The sequence below is a fragment of the Vulpes vulpes genome, chromosome 1 (genome assembly GCF_048418805.1).
Source record: "Vulpes vulpes isolate BD-2025 chromosome 1, VulVul3, whole genome shotgun sequence".
Taxonomy (NCBI): domain Eukaryota; kingdom Metazoa; phylum Chordata; class Mammalia; order Carnivora; family Canidae; genus Vulpes; species Vulpes vulpes.
Window position 1 is genome coordinate 115805997 of NC_132780.1, and position 18394 is coordinate 115824390.

Sequence of the window (18394 nt, forward strand, 5' to 3'; positions counted from 1 at the left end):
GTATCGATCCCTAAGGAATATCCTATTAAAGTTATCCATTCAGCATGCAAATCTCCTTCTTAGGGTTTCAGTAAGAGCCCTAAGGGTCTGTGTAATTTACAAAAATTACATATATTTGTAATATTACAATTACAAATATCACAAATTTTCCATCACAAATATTCCATTACAAATATTCCAAAAATGCAGAAATGAGTCCATGGCACTCTGAACTGCTTAAACAAACAACATTTAGATTATATTCTATCTGGGGCCTTATATTTTAAGAGAAACACTAACAACATGGCTAAATCCAGAAGAAATCAACAGAGATGGAGAGTGTAAGAAAGTGTTACTTGGAGTAGAGAAAGAGAAATTGAGACTTTGACAAACTGCCTTAATCACACAAAGGCTGTCATTGGGAAGTTGGAATAAAAGTTTCTGTGCTGGAGGAGAGAATAGGGGCAGAAAGGTAGATTTTATAAGAAGGGAGATTCTGGCTTAAAGGAGGGAGGAATTTTCTAAAGGGTAATATGTCACATGTCTTGGGAAGGAGTGATCCAGCTTGTTATACAGCTACTTGATGATCATGGGTCAGGGATGTTAGAATTTCTGCAATAACTTGGAGACTGGGCTAACGTCCCTTCCAGCTTTCAAATCCCATGATTTAATGTTGTAATAAATTGCAAGATTTTCAAGCATTTTTAAATATAGAATCTTCTGGAATCTGCTCAACGTAATATAAGACCCCATTATGTAAGTTTTTTTTTAAAGGCAAAACGCCATCCTTTACCTTAGTCCGTCTGGAGTGGTGCTACATGAAGTAGGACTACATGATATTCCCTCAGCTTTCCTAAGATCCAATAAGTTTGCTGTTGAATTCCATTTTATTTTATTTATTTATTTATTTATTTTTAAGACAGTGAGAAGCAACTAACGATGGTTCTTTGAACAGTTTCAACTTTTAACAATAAGCATGTTTGTAGGTTTTTACGACTCAGAAGATAATTTATGTCCTTCTAGAATTATTTTTAGCTTGACTTATCATAGCTTAGGGATTCAAATTTACCACTTTTATTGATAACAAAGTTGAGCATCAGGAAGTTTGCACACTTGTCTCAGGCCACTAAAAAGATAAGATGCCAAGGCTGGAATCTGACCTCTTACATTCTGAATTCTGTCAAACTTTTGTGCGTTTTCCCTAGTCATCCAAGTTCCAAGTCCTCTTCCCTTCCAGATTGCTTTTGCCGTATTTTATGGATTGATTTGTGTCCCTCCCCAAATATGTTGAGGCCCTAACCCCCAGAATCTATAAATATAAACTTATTTTGAAATAGGGTCTTTGCAGATGTAATCAAGTTGAGATGTGGTCACATTGGATCAGGGTGGATTTTAATTTGAAGACTTAGAAGAAGAGGAAAACACAACATAGACAAAATGAAAGAGTAATACCATGTGAAGATGGAGGAGAGAATGGAGTTCTGCTGCCCCAGTTAGGGACACCGAAGATTGCTGGCAACCACCAGAAGTTAGGAGGAGGCAAAGATCACCCCCTACAGCCTTCAGAGAGAGCGTGGTCCTGCCAACACCTTGATTTTAGACTTGGAGCTTCTGGAACTATGAGAGAAGTCTCTGTTGTGTAAAGCCACACAGTTTGTGGCCATTTGATACAGCAGCCCTAGGAAATGAATGCACTATATTCAGTGCACTTCTTTCAGGAAGGAAGAGATGGAGAAAGAGGAAAGGCTCAGACATCATGAGGAACAAAGATGGAAAGTCTTGAGGAATACATGCTTTCTGCTCATCATTCCCCAGCCAGGAGAGGAACAGGAACTCCCCAGGCCATCCTTAGCAAGCACACATCTACCATCAGCCTGGCATCAGATCATGCTATACTTGGGCACGTGACTGGGTGAGCAGGGAAAGGGTGTGCTGTTAGGGACTAGCCATTTGCCTAAAAACTTCACTACAAATTCAGCCAAGTATCCTGGGCACATGTAGGGAATAAAAGACAAGAGAAAAATCAGATTTCATGTGGGAGGCTGAACAGATTGTGCCTGATAACATGAGACAATTAGAGAATCAGCAAAGAGAAAGAAAGATGGGCTGTGAACCAGATAGGAATGATAAAAATAGCTGCTTGGAGGGGGGGGGGTGATGTTTATGATGATGATGATGATGATGATGATGATGATATCAGTGATAATCTCTCACATTTGTTAGAACCGTATAGTTGGCAAAGCACTTCTAATTTATGATGTTGTCTAATTTTTGTCTAGTGAGGAAGGCTACTGGGGTGGGTGGGGCAAGAGGTCCCAAGACTCATGCTTGGCACCGACTCCCAGGTTCTGCCTCTGTCAATGTGTGCAACAGAGCTGAGCTGACATTGGTATCACCCTCCACTGAGTCTCTGTGTCAGGAGGTAGTCATGGAAACTCACTCCCTTCCTAAGCTGATGAGGAGAGAATTAGGTAGAAAGGAGGAATCAAGTTAATTGCCTGTCATCCCCTCTCTGCTCTTTGTGTGTTGATTCAAATTAAGCTTTTTCAGTTTTCTGATGTCAGCAGATACCAAAGGATGAGAGCACAGGTCTGGGAGTCAGGACCTGCAGGAAACAGCCAGTTCTGAGCAAATCTCTGAACTGTTCTGCTTCACTATTTAGTTCTGACCCAAGCATTCAGGAAAACAAATCTCTTTGCCTGACCTCCCCTCGATTTCTGACCCAAACTCTCTGAACTGCCTTCATTTTAACCATCTCTGACTCTACATCCATTCAGCCAGGCATTCCTCCTCTTGCAGAGAAAAGAGCAAAGAATTCAAATTGAATTCTGCATTTATTGAAATTCACTGTGGCTCAGAGGGAAGTAATTAAATAAGTCAGTTAAGTAAGTCGTCTGTGATGTGTGTTGCCCACATGGAGGGAAGTGGAGGAAAGATCCAGAGGTTTTCTGCAAGTGGTATCACCACTAGCTCACTTGTCACTTGAGCAGAGCTGGAGGAGGTCTCCGAAGATGAGACTCTTTCCTTGCCTCTCCTATGGTCTCTTCTCTACAGCCGGTGGAATTATTTGAGATTCCTTGCATGCTCCTTGCTTGTTCATATCTTCAGCTCTTCAATGGTTTTCTCTGCCTGGAATGCCCTTCTTACTTTTTAATTAGGTCTTAACCTGACAATACTTGTCTGGGAAGCCTTCTTAGGGCTGAATATAGGACTTACAAAAACCATGAATACCCTTTACTGTAGACAAAAAGCAGGTCATCAGTGTACACACAAATTCCCCTCCCCACTGTACTACAAGTGTGGGGTCATGGACTCTGTCTCCCTTGATGGTGTTTCCCAGCACTGAGTACTCTGCCTGGCACACAGAAGGTGGTAAATCAATATTTATTGAATAAGTAACTGATTTAGTAAATGAGTGATGAAAGGAGTTTTAGAGGATGCGGTTCTGGAAGAAGGAAATATTTACTTACGATCTAGAGTTGGATGTTGGTTGTAATCTATCTGGATTTCTGTTCTATTTGCATTTCACCCAAATAGTATGGCCAGCTCTGAGCCTTCTTTGGGCCCCAGAACAGGTTTGCCCCCAAGAACTCTGTTCTACTTCATTCAGGCTAATGTCTTTCCTGGAATTTTTGGTCACTTTGGCTCTGAAAGTAGCAAGTCTGAGGTTAAGTGCTGGCTCATGGTGGGGAGTATAGAGGTATAGGGGGTAGAATGAAGAATCCCAGGATGAAGAGGCTCAAGTGAGTGTTTGGGATTTCCCTAGAAGGATCTTCCTGGATCAGAAGAAAATTCTGGGAAGGGGATATTATCTCAGATTAGAGATAAGAGCTGCTGTCTAGGGAAAAGATGCCTCTTAGTGTAATGGGGAAGGTGATAGGATGACTTTCTCCTTGTATCAATATGGAGTTTATCGTTTTTATAGAAGAGTTCAGTATACTGGAGCATTTGTCTGTCAGTAGCCAACTGGGATATAGTTCTGGACTTCAGTTTCCTTTTATATAAATGAAGGAGATACTAGGACCAAATACTCTCTAAGGTCTGTTACATGATTTTATAAAAACAGATTATGAACTTCCTGTGTGACTGTTTTGGAAGTTGAACATGGCAGGAGAGTGAGAGCAGTGCCTTGGGCTGGGTCTTCAGAAAGTTTAGGGCTGGAGGTGGGTCAGGTAGGCTGTGGCTCTCCCAGGGACCTTTGTTCCATTTTTTTTCTCCCCACTTTTTCCCTCCCACCTCTTTACCTCTCTGGTAGAAAGCAGTGCGTCATAGTGGTTAGTGGCATGGGCTTGCGAATGAGGTAGACGTGCACTCAAATCCCAGCTCTGCCACTTACTGTGTGTGCCCTGGGGCAAATTTCTTGACCTCCCTTAGCCTGTTTCCTCACCTCCAAAACTGAGTTTATCTTCTTAAGGTTATCGTAAGTTTTAACGACTTGATGTAAAGGAAGGATACACAATATTTGCTATCATTCTTCCTCATAAATGTATTAGTACGGACACTGTCTACATTTTTATTTTTAGAACTCTAATTTTGACATGAAATTTTATGAATGTTAACCCATTGTCCTACTTGTTTTTTGTGTATTTTGCATGGAAAAACCTAGGAATCATGTACTTGTACTTCTTCGGATATGTAACTGTCTCAGTCCCTATTTCTGCTTGCATTATAAACCTTTGAGCTAGATGGCATGAGGTACGAGAGCTAGTGAGCACACAGAATTTTTCCACTAGAGTTACAACATAAATACTGCTATAGGCAATAGCATTTATAAATGCTGGCATTAAAAGCATTCAGGAGTAACAGGTAACTAAGTCACTGGGGGTATATATTTCCTTCTTATACACTTAAAGGTTAGAGGAATAAATATGGGGCAAAGAAGTCTTGGATTCTTTGTAAAGTTCGTGTGAACTTTAAAATTTTAACAGCATTGCAGTGGGCATCTGTTACACCTGTGCACTAATAGCTCTTACTTAATAGTAAATTTATTGAAGTTCAGGATGATAACACTTCATAAATCATCCATAAATTGTATCTTGATTCTCTAGTCAATAAGACATAGCTTCTATAGGTGAAAAGGTAAGTGGTGAGAATATTTGAGGTCCCTCTAAATGCAATTTTGAATGACATCGACACATTATTTCTATAATGCCTTTAATTTCAATTGTCGGAGTGGTCTTGTTCAGGTTCTGCACTAGGCCTTTATGAAGACTGTCCCTGTGAAGTCTTTGGACAGCTACTCTGCCCAGTGCCTTCAGTTCTGAGGTCCTCTGGCAGTCTAGAAGAGTCTCTACCACTCTTATAAGCAAGTGAACAAACGCAGGAGCAGGTGGTGGGCTCCTTGAGCAGGAGCTGTCTTATTCATTGTCATATATCCAGAGCCTGGGAGGTGACGGGCACTTTGTGGACACTTAAGACTTAATGGGTTTAGGGCCTGAAAGTATTGGGTCTCTGTTAAGCAGGAGATGAAGATGCCTGGGTAGGAACACCTTATAGTGTTATGAAAAGCATACCGAAGGCATGTTTCAAACCACATGGTTTAAAGTGATACTACAGTGGGAGCCATCACTCCTTTTTCACTTGACATACTCATTCCGAATTACTCTGGAATTGAATCTCCAAGAACAGGGGGTTGGAGTCAAAGGGCCTTTATAGCGAGAGCTATAATACACGAGTAGTAAGGTTTGAAAGGAAGCCCAGGTCCCAATGTGGGACAATGTCTCCCTTAGAATTTCACTCCCCAATTGCAGCCAGATTCTACAGAGAGGTAGAGGCACTGGCTGTGCCCTTATAATTCAGCAAACAATGAACAAAAGGAATGACCAAAAGGGTGTGGGCCTGCAAAAGTACAAGGTCAGCCGGATAGTTTAATTATAGGCTTGAAGGAAGAGAGACTGTCTATTTCTGCAAGATGGTTTACTGGCTGGGATTTCAAGGACCCCTGGCGAGTTGACAATTATGAGATCTGTTCATTTCTCCTTCACTGTGATGAATCATGCCTCTAATGACAATTTTGTGTGTGTGGAGGGTCATGTTTTATCAGCTTCTTTCTGAATTATTACTTATAACTCAGGGACCTCCCAACCACTTGAAGATTGCCAGGATGAAGTCAGATTTTTTCTAGGACGTAAACATTCTGATCGGGAAGAAGCAATTGGTTACACCTGCCACTCAGAGGTGTCCTGGCTCCAGGAGTCTCCTTCCTACACCATGCCAGAGAACATAGCACAGTCTTTCTGCGCAGGTCCTGGCCAGTGGCCCAATGGCCTGGCAGCTAAGGGTGGGCACAAGGAGTATGCTCTCCTCTCCTTCAGCAAGACAGGATCTTGAGAAAGGCTTTGCGGAACTCCACATTGAAGGTGGTATAGATCACAGGGTTGAGGGCACTGTTCACGTAGCCCAGCCACGTAGTGGCGCTGTAAAGCTCTGGGGACACGTGGCAGGCTCCGCAGTGTGTATTGAGAACGTGGGTCAAAAAGAAGGGCAGCCAGCAGACAATGAAGGCCCCTGGGTTGCAAAGGAAGAGAGACACTGGTAAGGGGTTTGCTTTTCCTTTTGTTACAACATGAAAATGACTCATGATTGTTTGCTTTGTGCCAGCCACCATGCTGGAATTTTATAGACCCATTTAATTTTTCCACCAACCCTACGAAATACATGTGATCAGCCACTTTTTTCCCCTTTCTTTTGGAAGAGAAAATTACATGCTTACATCTTTGATTCATCTCAGGCCTTTGTTCCTAAATCAATTTATCAAGTTTGGTATTTAGATAGCTCTTTACTAGTGTTTTCTATATCTCAAGTCAATTCAAATATTTATTTAATGTCTAGCTGTGCAAGGCATGATCCTGGGCACTGATAGTAAAGACGACCTCAAAGACATGGCTGACAGTCCTGCTGTTGAGATGACAGCCAGATGTGCTCACAAAGTCCCTGAGATATGAGGAAGTGAGCTTTGTCAGTGGCAGCGAACTGGAAGCATTGCCTTCACGAACTCTATATGCTACCTGCGACTTGCCAATTTTTTTCTTTTTTGTTTTTTTTTTAATTTTTTTTCTGTTTTGAATACATTTTCTATTATTCTACTGTAAAAATTAACCCCGATTTTGTACATTATGGAAAACTTGGTAAATACAGAAAAGTACAAAGAAAAAAATAACCACCCACCACTCAAAGACAATCACTTTTGACATCTTGGTGAATTAATTTTCATGTTTTTCCTTTCTCCGTATTTGAAATGATCTAGATGTTATCACACCATATGACAGCAGTTTTTGCATCCCTATTTTTTCCGCTTAATATTTTAGAATAAGTAAGCATTTATTAAATATCCAATATGTACCAGACACTTTTATTGAATGATGATCTTATTTATTATTCGATTTATCCATTATAATTTCATGTGACAGACAACAAACACAATAGAGAAACAGAGCTCAGTTAGGTCACTTGTTCAGTTTTTTATTTTGTGAATTTCAGCCTAGGCCTTTGGATTTTCACCAGATTTATTGTTTACATGCAAACCCTTTTCAATTGTATCATGAACATTCATAAATATCATAGTTATTGGACTTTCATTGCTGATAAATGTGGTGCTCTGTCAGTTTTTCCAAACTCGACCTAACCTAACCAAATTCAACCCAATTCATCCCAGTCCAATGTGGCTCCAACTCACCAAGCACAATAGCCAGCATCTGCGTTGCCTTCTTCTCCCGGAGTGGCACTCCACGAGGTTGCAAGGGCCCCAGCTTCAGAGATGTTGACAACCTGCCATTACTGAGTTTTCGAACCTCTAAGCTGAGCTTAGGTGCCATGGTGGGGCTGAGGGAGTTTCGAGTCCTCTCCTCCCTTTTCAACTCCCCTCCTGCTTCTTGGAAGCCTGGCTGCCCCAGGGCAGTATCTTGGCAGATGCTGTAGTAGCGCTTCAGCTCCATGTGGGCCCGGCTAGGGGAGAGTGGCTGCAGTTGGGACAAGAGAGGGTCCTGACATTTCTGGGGATACCCTTTATCTTCTGAATGTTCCTGAAAAGAAAAGAGTTTGTAAAGAAGTTCAAGGAAACGATCATTTTGTGAAACATACTGAGGGTCGCTTGAGAGTAGTGGGATCATGAAAGTTAAGGTACATGAAGTCTGCTTCTGACTTGACAGCTAAAAGACTCCTACCAGATATAGAACATTTGAGAATCGCAGCAATCCCTTGAGGAGGATAGTATAGGATTATAGTATAGGATTATATTACATCCTTTTTCAGTTAGAATGACCTGGATGTATAGAACACGTGAAATGAAGCTACTAAGATGTAAACCACAAAATCTGGAATGTGGTGAACTCTGTAAGACAAATGACTCAGTTTTTTTTTTCAACAAATAAATTGCAACAACAACAATACCACTAAACAGTTGCAAAGTATAGGTCTTATTTGAATTTTGATTCAAATAAACCAACTATAAAGACAACTGGGATAATGTGAACATTATTTGATATTTTGGATATTTAATGATACTGATTGGATATTTAATGATACTAGGGAGTTATTTATTTGCTTAGGGTGATGTATCGTAGTAATACATTTTATAAAGAGTCTGTATCCCTTAGGGAGTCTTACAGAAATATATGTGGCTGAAATGTTATGATGTTTGAGATTTGCCTCAGAAGAATCCAATGTGCATGGATGAGTGTAGGTGGGAGTGTAGGTGAAATGAAAGAAGATTGGCCATGAGTGAATTGCCGAAGCCGGCTCATGGCTACTGAAGGATCCCTTATATTTGTCTTTCTACTTTTTTTAATTTCAAAAATCTTCTATAATAAAAAGTAGAAAGAAAGAAAAAAGAGAAAGAAAGAAGGAAAGAAAAAGAAAGAAAGGAAGATAACTTAGTATTTTCACCTCAGCTTTCCTACTTATTAGATGTATCCTTGGGCATTAATGAAATGTCTTTGAGCCTCATTTGTAAAACAGAAAAGAAGTTGGAAAAAATAGGTTTAGGATGAATAGACCCTGAGAGTATGTAGACATTTCTGGTATTTGGTGAGGATTTATGTGTATTCAACATCTGAACTTCTTTCCACATTTGAAGAATCATACACTGTGTCAATCTCAAGTAGCAGGCAGGGCCCCTTAGCTCCCATTACTGAAGCTATAAAAGCCATATATTCACTCTCCCCACATTCCCACCAGTCATCTAGACCTCTGGCACATAAACCATGCCCAGCTAATTAGAGATTTGCATCTAAGACCCTGATTGTGAAGCCAGGAGACTTCAGAATTTGTCTAGGAGTGGTGGCAATTAGTGTCCAGTGTCCCAGGTCTTCCAACCAGATTCTTCCTTAGGCATGAACAGCATTGTCTGAAGTTATTCTCAGTCTTCTCAATGAGTCTGAGCTACTTGATATCCTTCCAGTAAATTCCTTTGTCTATATGTTAGTGTCAACAACCAAGAATGCTCATAACTCTGTATAGTTCAAGGAATCATAGTACTAGTGCACTTTACACACTCAGAAACATTGCTGAATGAATGCATGCAATAGGCCTTTAAAACGATATGGTATTTTTGAAAATGTGCCTCATAGAGGTATTCATCGGGATTCTAGTATACTTAAACATTTTTGATTTTCATTTTGATGGATTTTTTAAAAAAGGATTTTATTTATTTGTATGAGAGAGAGAGAGAGAGAGCACAAGCAGGGGGAGTGGCAGGCAGAGGGAGAGGGAGAAGCAGGTTCCCCGCTGAGCAGGGAGCCCAGAGTGGGACTCATCCCAGGACCCTAGGATCATGACCTGAGCTGACGGTAGATGCTTAACGGACTGAGCCACCCAGGCACCTTAGATGGGGTTTTTAAATAATCAATATAAACATATTGTGTTTTATCTGAATGGCCATTTGTAACTGAGATTATGATTGTGCTGGTATCTAGTAATCTTCTAAGAGTGACAATATTTAACTTCAAAAGCATTATTTCTGAAACTAAGGGACTGGGACAAATTCTTGACTGTCCTTATGAAATCTAAGGTTTTAGAACATTGACCTAGTCTAACTTGTCTCTATTTTACAGATGTGGAAATTCAGTCCTACAGAAGGAAAGTGATCCTTCCCAGATTACATATTTTTCAGCTCTCTGCAAACCCTCATCAATACTTCTATGACTGGCATGCAGAAACACTGGATTCTTTTGGGTCTGGCTGCCAGAGCCTTCCACTACCAGATGCTAGGATGGAACCTATTTCTCCATACTCCTGGCAACATCAGCCTCCTGCTTCCCTATTCTCTCTTCAGTAGTCTCCACTCTTTTCCTTTTGGCCTTGGAAACTCCTCAGACCTTACATCTGCTATCGGCAACTTTAAAATTCTTACCTATTAAAAAATTATTTACAGCAAGAAGCTCTCACTGCTATACCAGGCCTCTGGGAAACGTGGCTAACTATACAGAGATGGGACAAAGCTTGGACCTTCATCATCATGAGTTTTTGAAATTTTATTCCTAATATTTACTTGGAGTTCAGGGGGAGGAATATTGATCTTCTTTCTAACACCTCCATTCTGCACTCAGCTTGCTTGGGGAGGCAGGGCTGGCTTGAATTGAAAGGACAAGGATAAGGGTGACCATGAAATTGTCTTGGTTTTCTTTCATAGAAAGTGGGAAATGGGACACTTGAAAGTCTCACATTAGCCTCTCTTCTCTGCTTTTCTTGGCTCTGACCATGTGTATTTCATTGACATCCTGTTCCCTCTAGGCAGGTGACTCTGGCTGGCATCCTAACACCGTGTCCAAGAGTCATTGGCTTCAGTCATTGGAATCTAGCTCAGTAGTGATATGCTCTCTGCATATCATTGGGTGATTCGTATTCTGAAGCTCAAATTAGGATCTCATATTTGTTATATACAATAGATATAAGTAAGGGATTGGGGCCATTTTGAGGTAGACGTGGAAGCAAGTCAAGTCAGAGTGTTGTGAAAAGGTATCTTATTTTTTTCCTATGATTAAAGACATGGCTTACTTACCATTTGCCCCGTAGCATCTGATGGAAATCTGTCCCTTATTGAAAACTGCCGAATGGGGTGCAGCCTCAGACAGGAAGACTAGGGTGGGTTGAAGGAGAAAGAGCTGTAGGTCAAGTTCTACATGGATGAACCATATAGATGCCAATGTTTTGAATACCTTTAATGTTTGCTCATATCCTCAGCTTCAGGTCCTTGCCTTCTATTTCATGGGAACCAATATTCTTGTTCTACCTGAACCATGCGACTTGAACTTTGAGAGACTGACTCTTACTCAGGTCATTATAGGTTAATCTCGCCATCCACATTGCACCTGTCTTCAAGATCAAATTCAGTTCTTACTCTGTCTATGAAGCCCTTTCCTGGGCACATTGACCTCTCACAACTTCTACAGCACTTCTCTTTTGGTGCTTAATTGTCTTCATCTCATTTTGCAAACATCCCGGGGCTGTTAGTTAACATCAGGCAGAGGTGTGCTTTATCTGCTTGTCTAGAGTCTAAACTCCATAAGGGCTGTATAATATTCCCACTGTCCCTTCCCTAACAGTTGGCAGGCATGTGCCAGACACTGGGATAAGCAGACTTTCCAGCCCAAGCAAATGGAAGATTGGTGCTGAGACAGCTCTTCTCTTCAGCACCTTGAAAGGCCCAGTAACACACACGTCATCAGCCTTCTATTTCACAAGCTGGTCAGCACCTTGACACAGTGGCAGATCTAGTAAGGAAAAGAGGTTCCATGGACCCAGTGATTCTTGGAACAAGTGGTCTGCTAAAAAGTCAATCCTGGGGACCTGCCAGCAGTGCACAGTACAACTGTCACACTAAAACAGCCAATCTTGTGTGACATTTGTACCCTTGGCCATTTGGGGGCAATGGAAAAGCTCTGATGGGAAGGAGAAGTCCAGAAACTATCCTATCATTGTGCCAAGCAATGTGAGCTCTAGGGAAGATTATAATGCACCTTTTTGATTCAATTTCCTACTCTAAAGCATAGCAGCAGGTTAGAAGGTGGGCGTCAGCTGTGTGTCTCCAGTGTGGCAGTACAAGCAAACACACGTACTGCCGGACACAAGGCTGGGAAGCTACAGGGTTGGGTATTTTCTCCCTCTGCCCCTCCAGGATGCTTACTTGTTGAGGGAAGCTGGGTCTGACACTGATGCACTGACTGTTCTGTCGAGTGAGGATCCGTTTCCGTCTCCTCTGTCTCAACACCACGTAGATCCTGGCATAGACGAGGACGGTCACTCCAAAGGGCACATAGAAAGACACCACTGAAGAGTAGATGACAAAGTCAGGGTTGGAGATGGAGCACACAGTGGGGTCTCCTGTGAGTGAGAGAAAAGGAGAAAGCAAAGCCATTTGCCAACTATGAGACATCAGTGGAGAGCACACAGTATGGCCCCATATCACGTGCGGTGTCTCCACCGTTGAATCTACATGGAGCTCTGGGAAGCAAGAGCTGGACCCACCTACCCCCTCACTATGTCTCAGTTCATATGCTGCCTCATTCATGGAGGCTTCCACCAGTTCCTCAGTCAGAAGGAATTCTTTCTCTCTGGCCCACAGCCCGCCCTTGCCTTGCTTCTTTGGTGGTGTTAGCACACACAGAGGATCATTAAGTTGTGAGGGTGGTGGTGGTGAGATTATGTTGTCAGTTCCTTGAGGGGTGGAGGTCCAATTCATCTTTGTGTTGCTCACAGTTCACTTACAAGGAAAATTACCCAGTGATTACATGCCAGACACTGCTCTACGCTGGACTGCAAACATGTCTGTCCTCGAAGGGCTCAGTCTAGACAGACAGGTGGATCTTTCTGAATGCTGTGTTAAGTGTCACAGAGCAATGTGGCCTGGGAGGCTGGGGGTAGGAGGTGTCATAGAGCAACAGGCCAGAGGCTCCTGGGAACGAGGCAGCCCCCAGAAAAGTGCTGGTATGGAGGCATTAAAAGGTTGTTGAAGAGGGCAGCCCGGGTGGCTCAGTGGTTTAGCACCGCCTTCAGCCCAGGGCATGATCCTGGAGACCCAGGATCGAGTCCCACGTCAGGCTCCCTGCATGGAGCCTGCTTCTCCCTCTGCCCGTGTCTCTGCCTCTCTCTCTCTCTTTCTCTCTGTATGTCTCTCATGGATAAATAAAATCTTAAAAAAAAAAAAAAAGGTTGAAAGCAAAGAGAGGAAGGCTTCTTAAGACATCTTTGTTAAGGGATCCCTGGGTGGCGCAGCGGTTTGGCGCCTGCCTTTGGCCCAGGGCGCGATCCTGGAGACCCGGGATCGAGTCCCACATTGGGCTCCCGGTGCATGGAGCCTGCTTCTCCCTCTGCCTATGTCTCTGCCTCTCTCTCTCTCTCTGTGACTATCATAAATAAATAAAGATTTAAAAAAAAAAAAAAGACATCTTTGTTAAGGATGCCAGGTCTCTAATTTGAATCTGAGGTAGAGGGCAGGTGGTGGGTGAATACAGGCAATTCTCTTTTTTATTCTCTTTTGTAGGGAATTCTAGGACTGGTCAGGGGCAGCATGGGAAGCAGGCTGTTAAGGATAGTGTTACTGTGGACAGTGTGAGATGAGGAACACCTTTGTCCCTGCTTGTGTCCTGAAATACACCTTTTACTACACTTTAGAGAGTCTCTGTAGTTTTGCCTTTTTTGCTAGCAGATGTTGAAATTCTTCCAATGCCCAAGATAGGGCCTGTAACTTGCCCCACCTGGAAGAGGAAAGGGAAGAAAACTATTATCTTCCAAATGGTGTGCCAAGGGCTTTATACACATCATCTTACCTAATCATCACGGCAACATTATGTGACACAAGAGCCATTACTGACTCTATTCTCAAGTGAGCAGACTAAGGCTCAGGGAAGTTCAGGAAGTGGCCCAGCATCCCATAGCCTGAAAGGGGCAGAGCCTGGATATGTTTCTCCAGTCGTTCTGACTTACAACCGATGTTCTTTCTGTGATTTTGACTCGTCTCCCTCTACCACTTTGACTCGCCTCCCTCTACCACATTGACTGACCTCCCTCTACCACTGGGAATGGCAAATTTACATTTTGCCCAGCACTGTCAGCAACAGCTGTTGGCACACCCAACCAACCTTCATAAAGGGTTGGGGATTCTCAGCAACCCCAGATCTGGCCTCAGAAGATAGAGCCATAGGTGTGAGCTAGTGGGGAGAGGGCAGCAGCCAGACATATGGGCCCCTCATTCTGCCTTTTGGTCTTCTGAGGTAGGCAGAGGCCAGGCTTGGGGGGTGAGACCCAGATCCGCCTCTTAGCTTACTATGTGAACTTGGGCACATTTCTTAACTGTGACAGGCTGCAACTTCATTATCTGAAAAGAAGGATAAAAATAAGGTCTCATGTAGTGGTTGTGAGACCAAATGAGAATAAATGGTAGCTATTATTATTATTATTTATTCTCTACTATTATTATTATACACCTCCCTGAGCTGTTCAAATTTAAAAGGCAAGGTGTCATTTGGAATGGAAACTTGTAGAGAGACTTATAAAGCACAATGTCCGTGGGGGAGAGAAGGGAGAACCAGCTAATAATTAAAAAAAAAATGTGTACTCAGTGCTCAGTGAGGCATTTTAATGATAGCACTGGCACCAGGGGTCTTTATGAGCTGCTCCCAAAGTTTTTTATTCTCTTGGGAGGAGGGTAAAATTAATGTCATCTCACCAAGTCTGTGTCAGCATCCTTTAGAAAATGGCTTAGAAAACTTTGAGCAGTGGTCCCCAAATCGGCATCTTCTGGCATTCTGGGGGAGACAGGGTTGGAGGTAGGAGAGGGTGGCAGCTGCTGGTCTTTCTGAATCTATAGGGAGTCATGTAGGCAATGATCAGTCTTCTTTCTGAAATCAGCTCCTCTGTTGTCAGCATCTGACCATGATTGATTGATTGATTTATTTATTTATTTATTTATTTATTTATTTATTTATTCATTCTTTTTTTTGACCATGATTTAAATGCCTCCCCTGAGGAGATGCCTCAGCATGTTTTACTGGTGAGAGTAGTATTTCCCACTATTTGTCTGGCTGCCATTGCTGGTGTGCAGGGTACTCCCCATTCATCCCTCCAGATATACCTTCCACCCTTCTCTACCCTCCCCTGGGTTCTGGAAAGCTGACCTCTAGATTTTACATATTAACCCCTACTTTTTTATCCCCAAGTTTTTATTTAAGTTCCAGTTAGTTAACGTACAGTGTAATAGGAGTTTCAGGTGTACATATAGTGTAATATGAGTTTCAGGTGTAGAATTTAGTGATTCATCACTTACATATGACACCCAGTGCTCATCACGGCACATACCCTCCTTAATACCTATGGGTATTAATTCCTATTTTTAAAAAGCCAGGAGCCAAAGTGGGTATAGTATGTTTCTATTTGTGTAAAAAGTGGATACGCCCACACATGCACGTACACCTCTGTGTGTGTACATACTTATCTTAAGCATTATCTTTAAGATTATTAGTGTTTGCTTCCAGGGAGGGTCACAGGGCAGCTAACGATCTAGGGTAGAAGGGAGACCTACATATATGTGTGTATCTGTATCCTCTTACACCTTATGTTTTATATGAGTGAGTATTTATTTTTTCCATTAAAATAGTGAAAGCTTACATATGAGAAAGAGCAAAGAGAGAACACAGAGCTAATTCAGAATCATTGGCCACTGAAGGCCCTCAGTGTACAATCACTGAGCCTGCACTGTCATCCCCTCCTTCCTCTCTGATCTGAGTAAACTGCTGCCCATCCTTAGACTGAGCTCTGTGGCCTCTCTCACAATTTCTCCAGGCCTTGAAAGTGACATTGGAGGCTGATGGCCAGTGAGTGAGGCCCTGCCTCAGTTCCCCAATGGGCCTGGCCTAGGTATGTATCCTGTCGTCAGGACAGCATTCCAGAATCTTCTCTCTGCTGAGTCCCAGATGAGGGACTGTGAGGCCCCCCAGGAGATGAAATGCCTTGTCTTGATTATTTAACCAAAATAGTACTGTGCTATTAGTACAGTAGTTATTGGATGAATACAAGAATGGTGAATACCTGAGCAAAGCAGACAAATGAGCATTTTACATAAACACATAAGCAGTCACTGGCTGGAGGATAATGAGGAACACCAGAGGGTTACTCTCATTCTCTGAGATCGAGGATGTTTACCCCCAAGAAATCTCAACATTTAAGGAAAAAAGGATGATAAAGAAGAACTCATCCACTCACTCATTCAACAGAAGTTTATGGGGCACCTACTTTGGGTGAGAAAAAGCCAGGCACCCCCCAGCCTTGGAACTCTCTGTGACCCAAGATCCTGCCTTACATGCACATCCAGAAATGCATGTTGCCCTTTTCTTGGACAATAAGAACAATGCCAAGAGGAAGAAACTGAAGTTCAACTTTTTTCTGCCTTGTGTTGTCTGACAGTTCACAATCAAACATGGCAGCTCATTTCATTAAAAAGAGCTCTGCCAGAAAGTTCTTTTGTGTGGCACTGCTTAGTGAAAATCCAGCCAGTTCTGATATCAGGTGTCATTGGCAGTATCCTGCCCTTTTCTGCTTTTCTTTTCACAGGGTGACTAGAAACAAATGGCTGAGAGAAGTCATTTATATTGGGCTTTTGAACGAACTTGGGAACTTCCTTATAGATGGAAGAGGTGCTAGAGGAACCCACATCCATCAAGATAATGAAGCTGTACTGGGAAGGTCAGACCGAAGCAGAGAATGACGGCTGGGTTTGGGTTCTGCTCAGTAGTTTCCTGAACTGTGTTCTGGGACGAGGTGACTGGTCTCTAGAACCACCAGCAGAGCTATTGCCGCTCAAATTTTCTTTGGAGCAGGTGCATAGTTAAATTTTGATACACAGAAATCTTTTCTAATATACAGTAATAACAACGATAACAATAGCTAATATCCATTGGGCCTTTACTATGGACCTGACACTTGGATGTGATATATGAATAGATGGAGGGCTTCCTATAGTCTTATTAATTAACTTAAAAGTAAGAGAGAGAGAGAGAGAGAGAGAGAGAGAGGAGCGCCTGGGTGCCTTGGTCAGGAGAACATGTGATTCTTGATCTTGGAGTTGTGAATTGAAGCCCAATGTTGGGTGTAGAAATTACTAAAATAAATAAATAAATAAATAAATAAATAAATAAATAAATAAATAAATACAAACTTTAAAAAGTTGCAATAGAATAATCATGTACTTCTTTAAAGTAAGAGAGAGATGTAAAGAGATGAGAGGGAAGTGAGAGTGTACATGCTAAGCCACAGGCATTTTTTTGTCTTCTCAATTCTATATTTGAAAATCGTTTTGGAGAGATTTTTCTGAGTTTTGTTTCTGGAATAATAATGATCTCACTGGTGGCAACAACACTGCAATTAGCTCATCATTCATCTTCACTTTAGATGTTGACATTATCTGGGAACTCTGTCTAATGTCAGATTTTGAGACTGTTTTTAACTGTTACGAGGTTTGTGTGTGTGTCTGTGTCTGTGGAACTGAGTAAAACAGCCCCCGCCGACCTCCCAGGATGAATAAGAGGAGCCACTCAGCTGAGTGAATATTGGTGGGGATTTGCTGCCGGCTAGGGGTAAGCAGTGCAGTGGTCTACCAGTGGTAGTGAGTTCCCATACTACAGATTCTAACTTAGAATAATATATTTGGGGGGATCCTTGGGTGGCTCAGTGGTTTAGCGCCTGCCTTTGGCTCAGGTTGTGATCCTGGAGACCCGGGATCAAATCCTGCATTGGGCTCCCTGCATGGAGCCTGCTTCTTACTCTGCCTGTGTCTCTGCCTCTCTCTCTCTCTCTGTGTCTCTTATGAATAAATGAATAAAATATTTTTAAAAAAGAATAATATTTTTTGTATAGAAACTAAGATATAGAAGGTGGCTTAGTTATCAGACTAACCCCAAAAGCATATTTAACACTCATCACAAAGAACATTTCAACACCAGGTAGCCTCTTAGAGTTGGAAATGTTAGAGTTAGGAAATGTTGCTTTGGGGAGTATGTGTGTGTCCACAACCATGTTTGTGTGTAGAAAGTGTGGTCAGTGAAAATGACAAAGTAACTAATGGTAAAGAGTAATGCAAACGTGATAGTAACATCATGTTTTAGGAACACCCTGAGTTAACTAGGCAAATACTTGTTGGATAACTCAGCTACTTAACCTTCAACGTAGCAGACAAGAAGCCTGACCTTGAGCGTGTGGTGTGTGTTTGGCAGGTCTACATGTTATTCCAATTTAATCCTCACTTAATCATAAAAAAAAAAGCTCTATGAAGCAAGTACCGTGGAATTATATCACATGTAGTGTCAGATTCTAAAGTCAGTGATTAAAGTGAACACCATATAGAGCTGAAACTTGCTTTGAAAAATCTCCTGAATCACATGCAAAGATATAGACGGTTTTATTACAGCCCTGAAGAGTAGTGAGTAAA

General features: G+C 42.1%; 1 protein-coding gene across 3 annotated transcripts in view; it reads right to left on the minus strand.

Annotated features, from left to right (window-relative positions):
* Window positions 1-3342: 3342 nt before the first annotated feature.
* DRD3 (dopamine receptor D3) overlaps window positions 3343-18394 on the minus strand; it is a 42718-nt gene continuing 27666 nt past the window's right edge. For 2 of the 3 annotated variants that reach the window (XM_025990092.2, XM_025990091.2), the window contains exons 6-9: window positions 12101-12297; window positions 10976-11053; window positions 7655-8000; window positions 3343-6486 (exon numbers count right to left, since the gene is read on the minus strand). In XM_025990092.2, the coding sequence (XP_025845877.1) occupies window positions 6290-6486; window positions 7655-8000; window positions 10976-11053; window positions 12101-12297 (818 nt within the window). In that variant the 3' untranslated portion in view covers window positions 3343-6289. Of the gene's footprint in view, window positions 6487-7474; window positions 8001-10975; window positions 11054-12100; window positions 12298-18394 lie in introns of those variants that run through there. The other variant, XM_072723702.1, reaches the window with a different exon arrangement.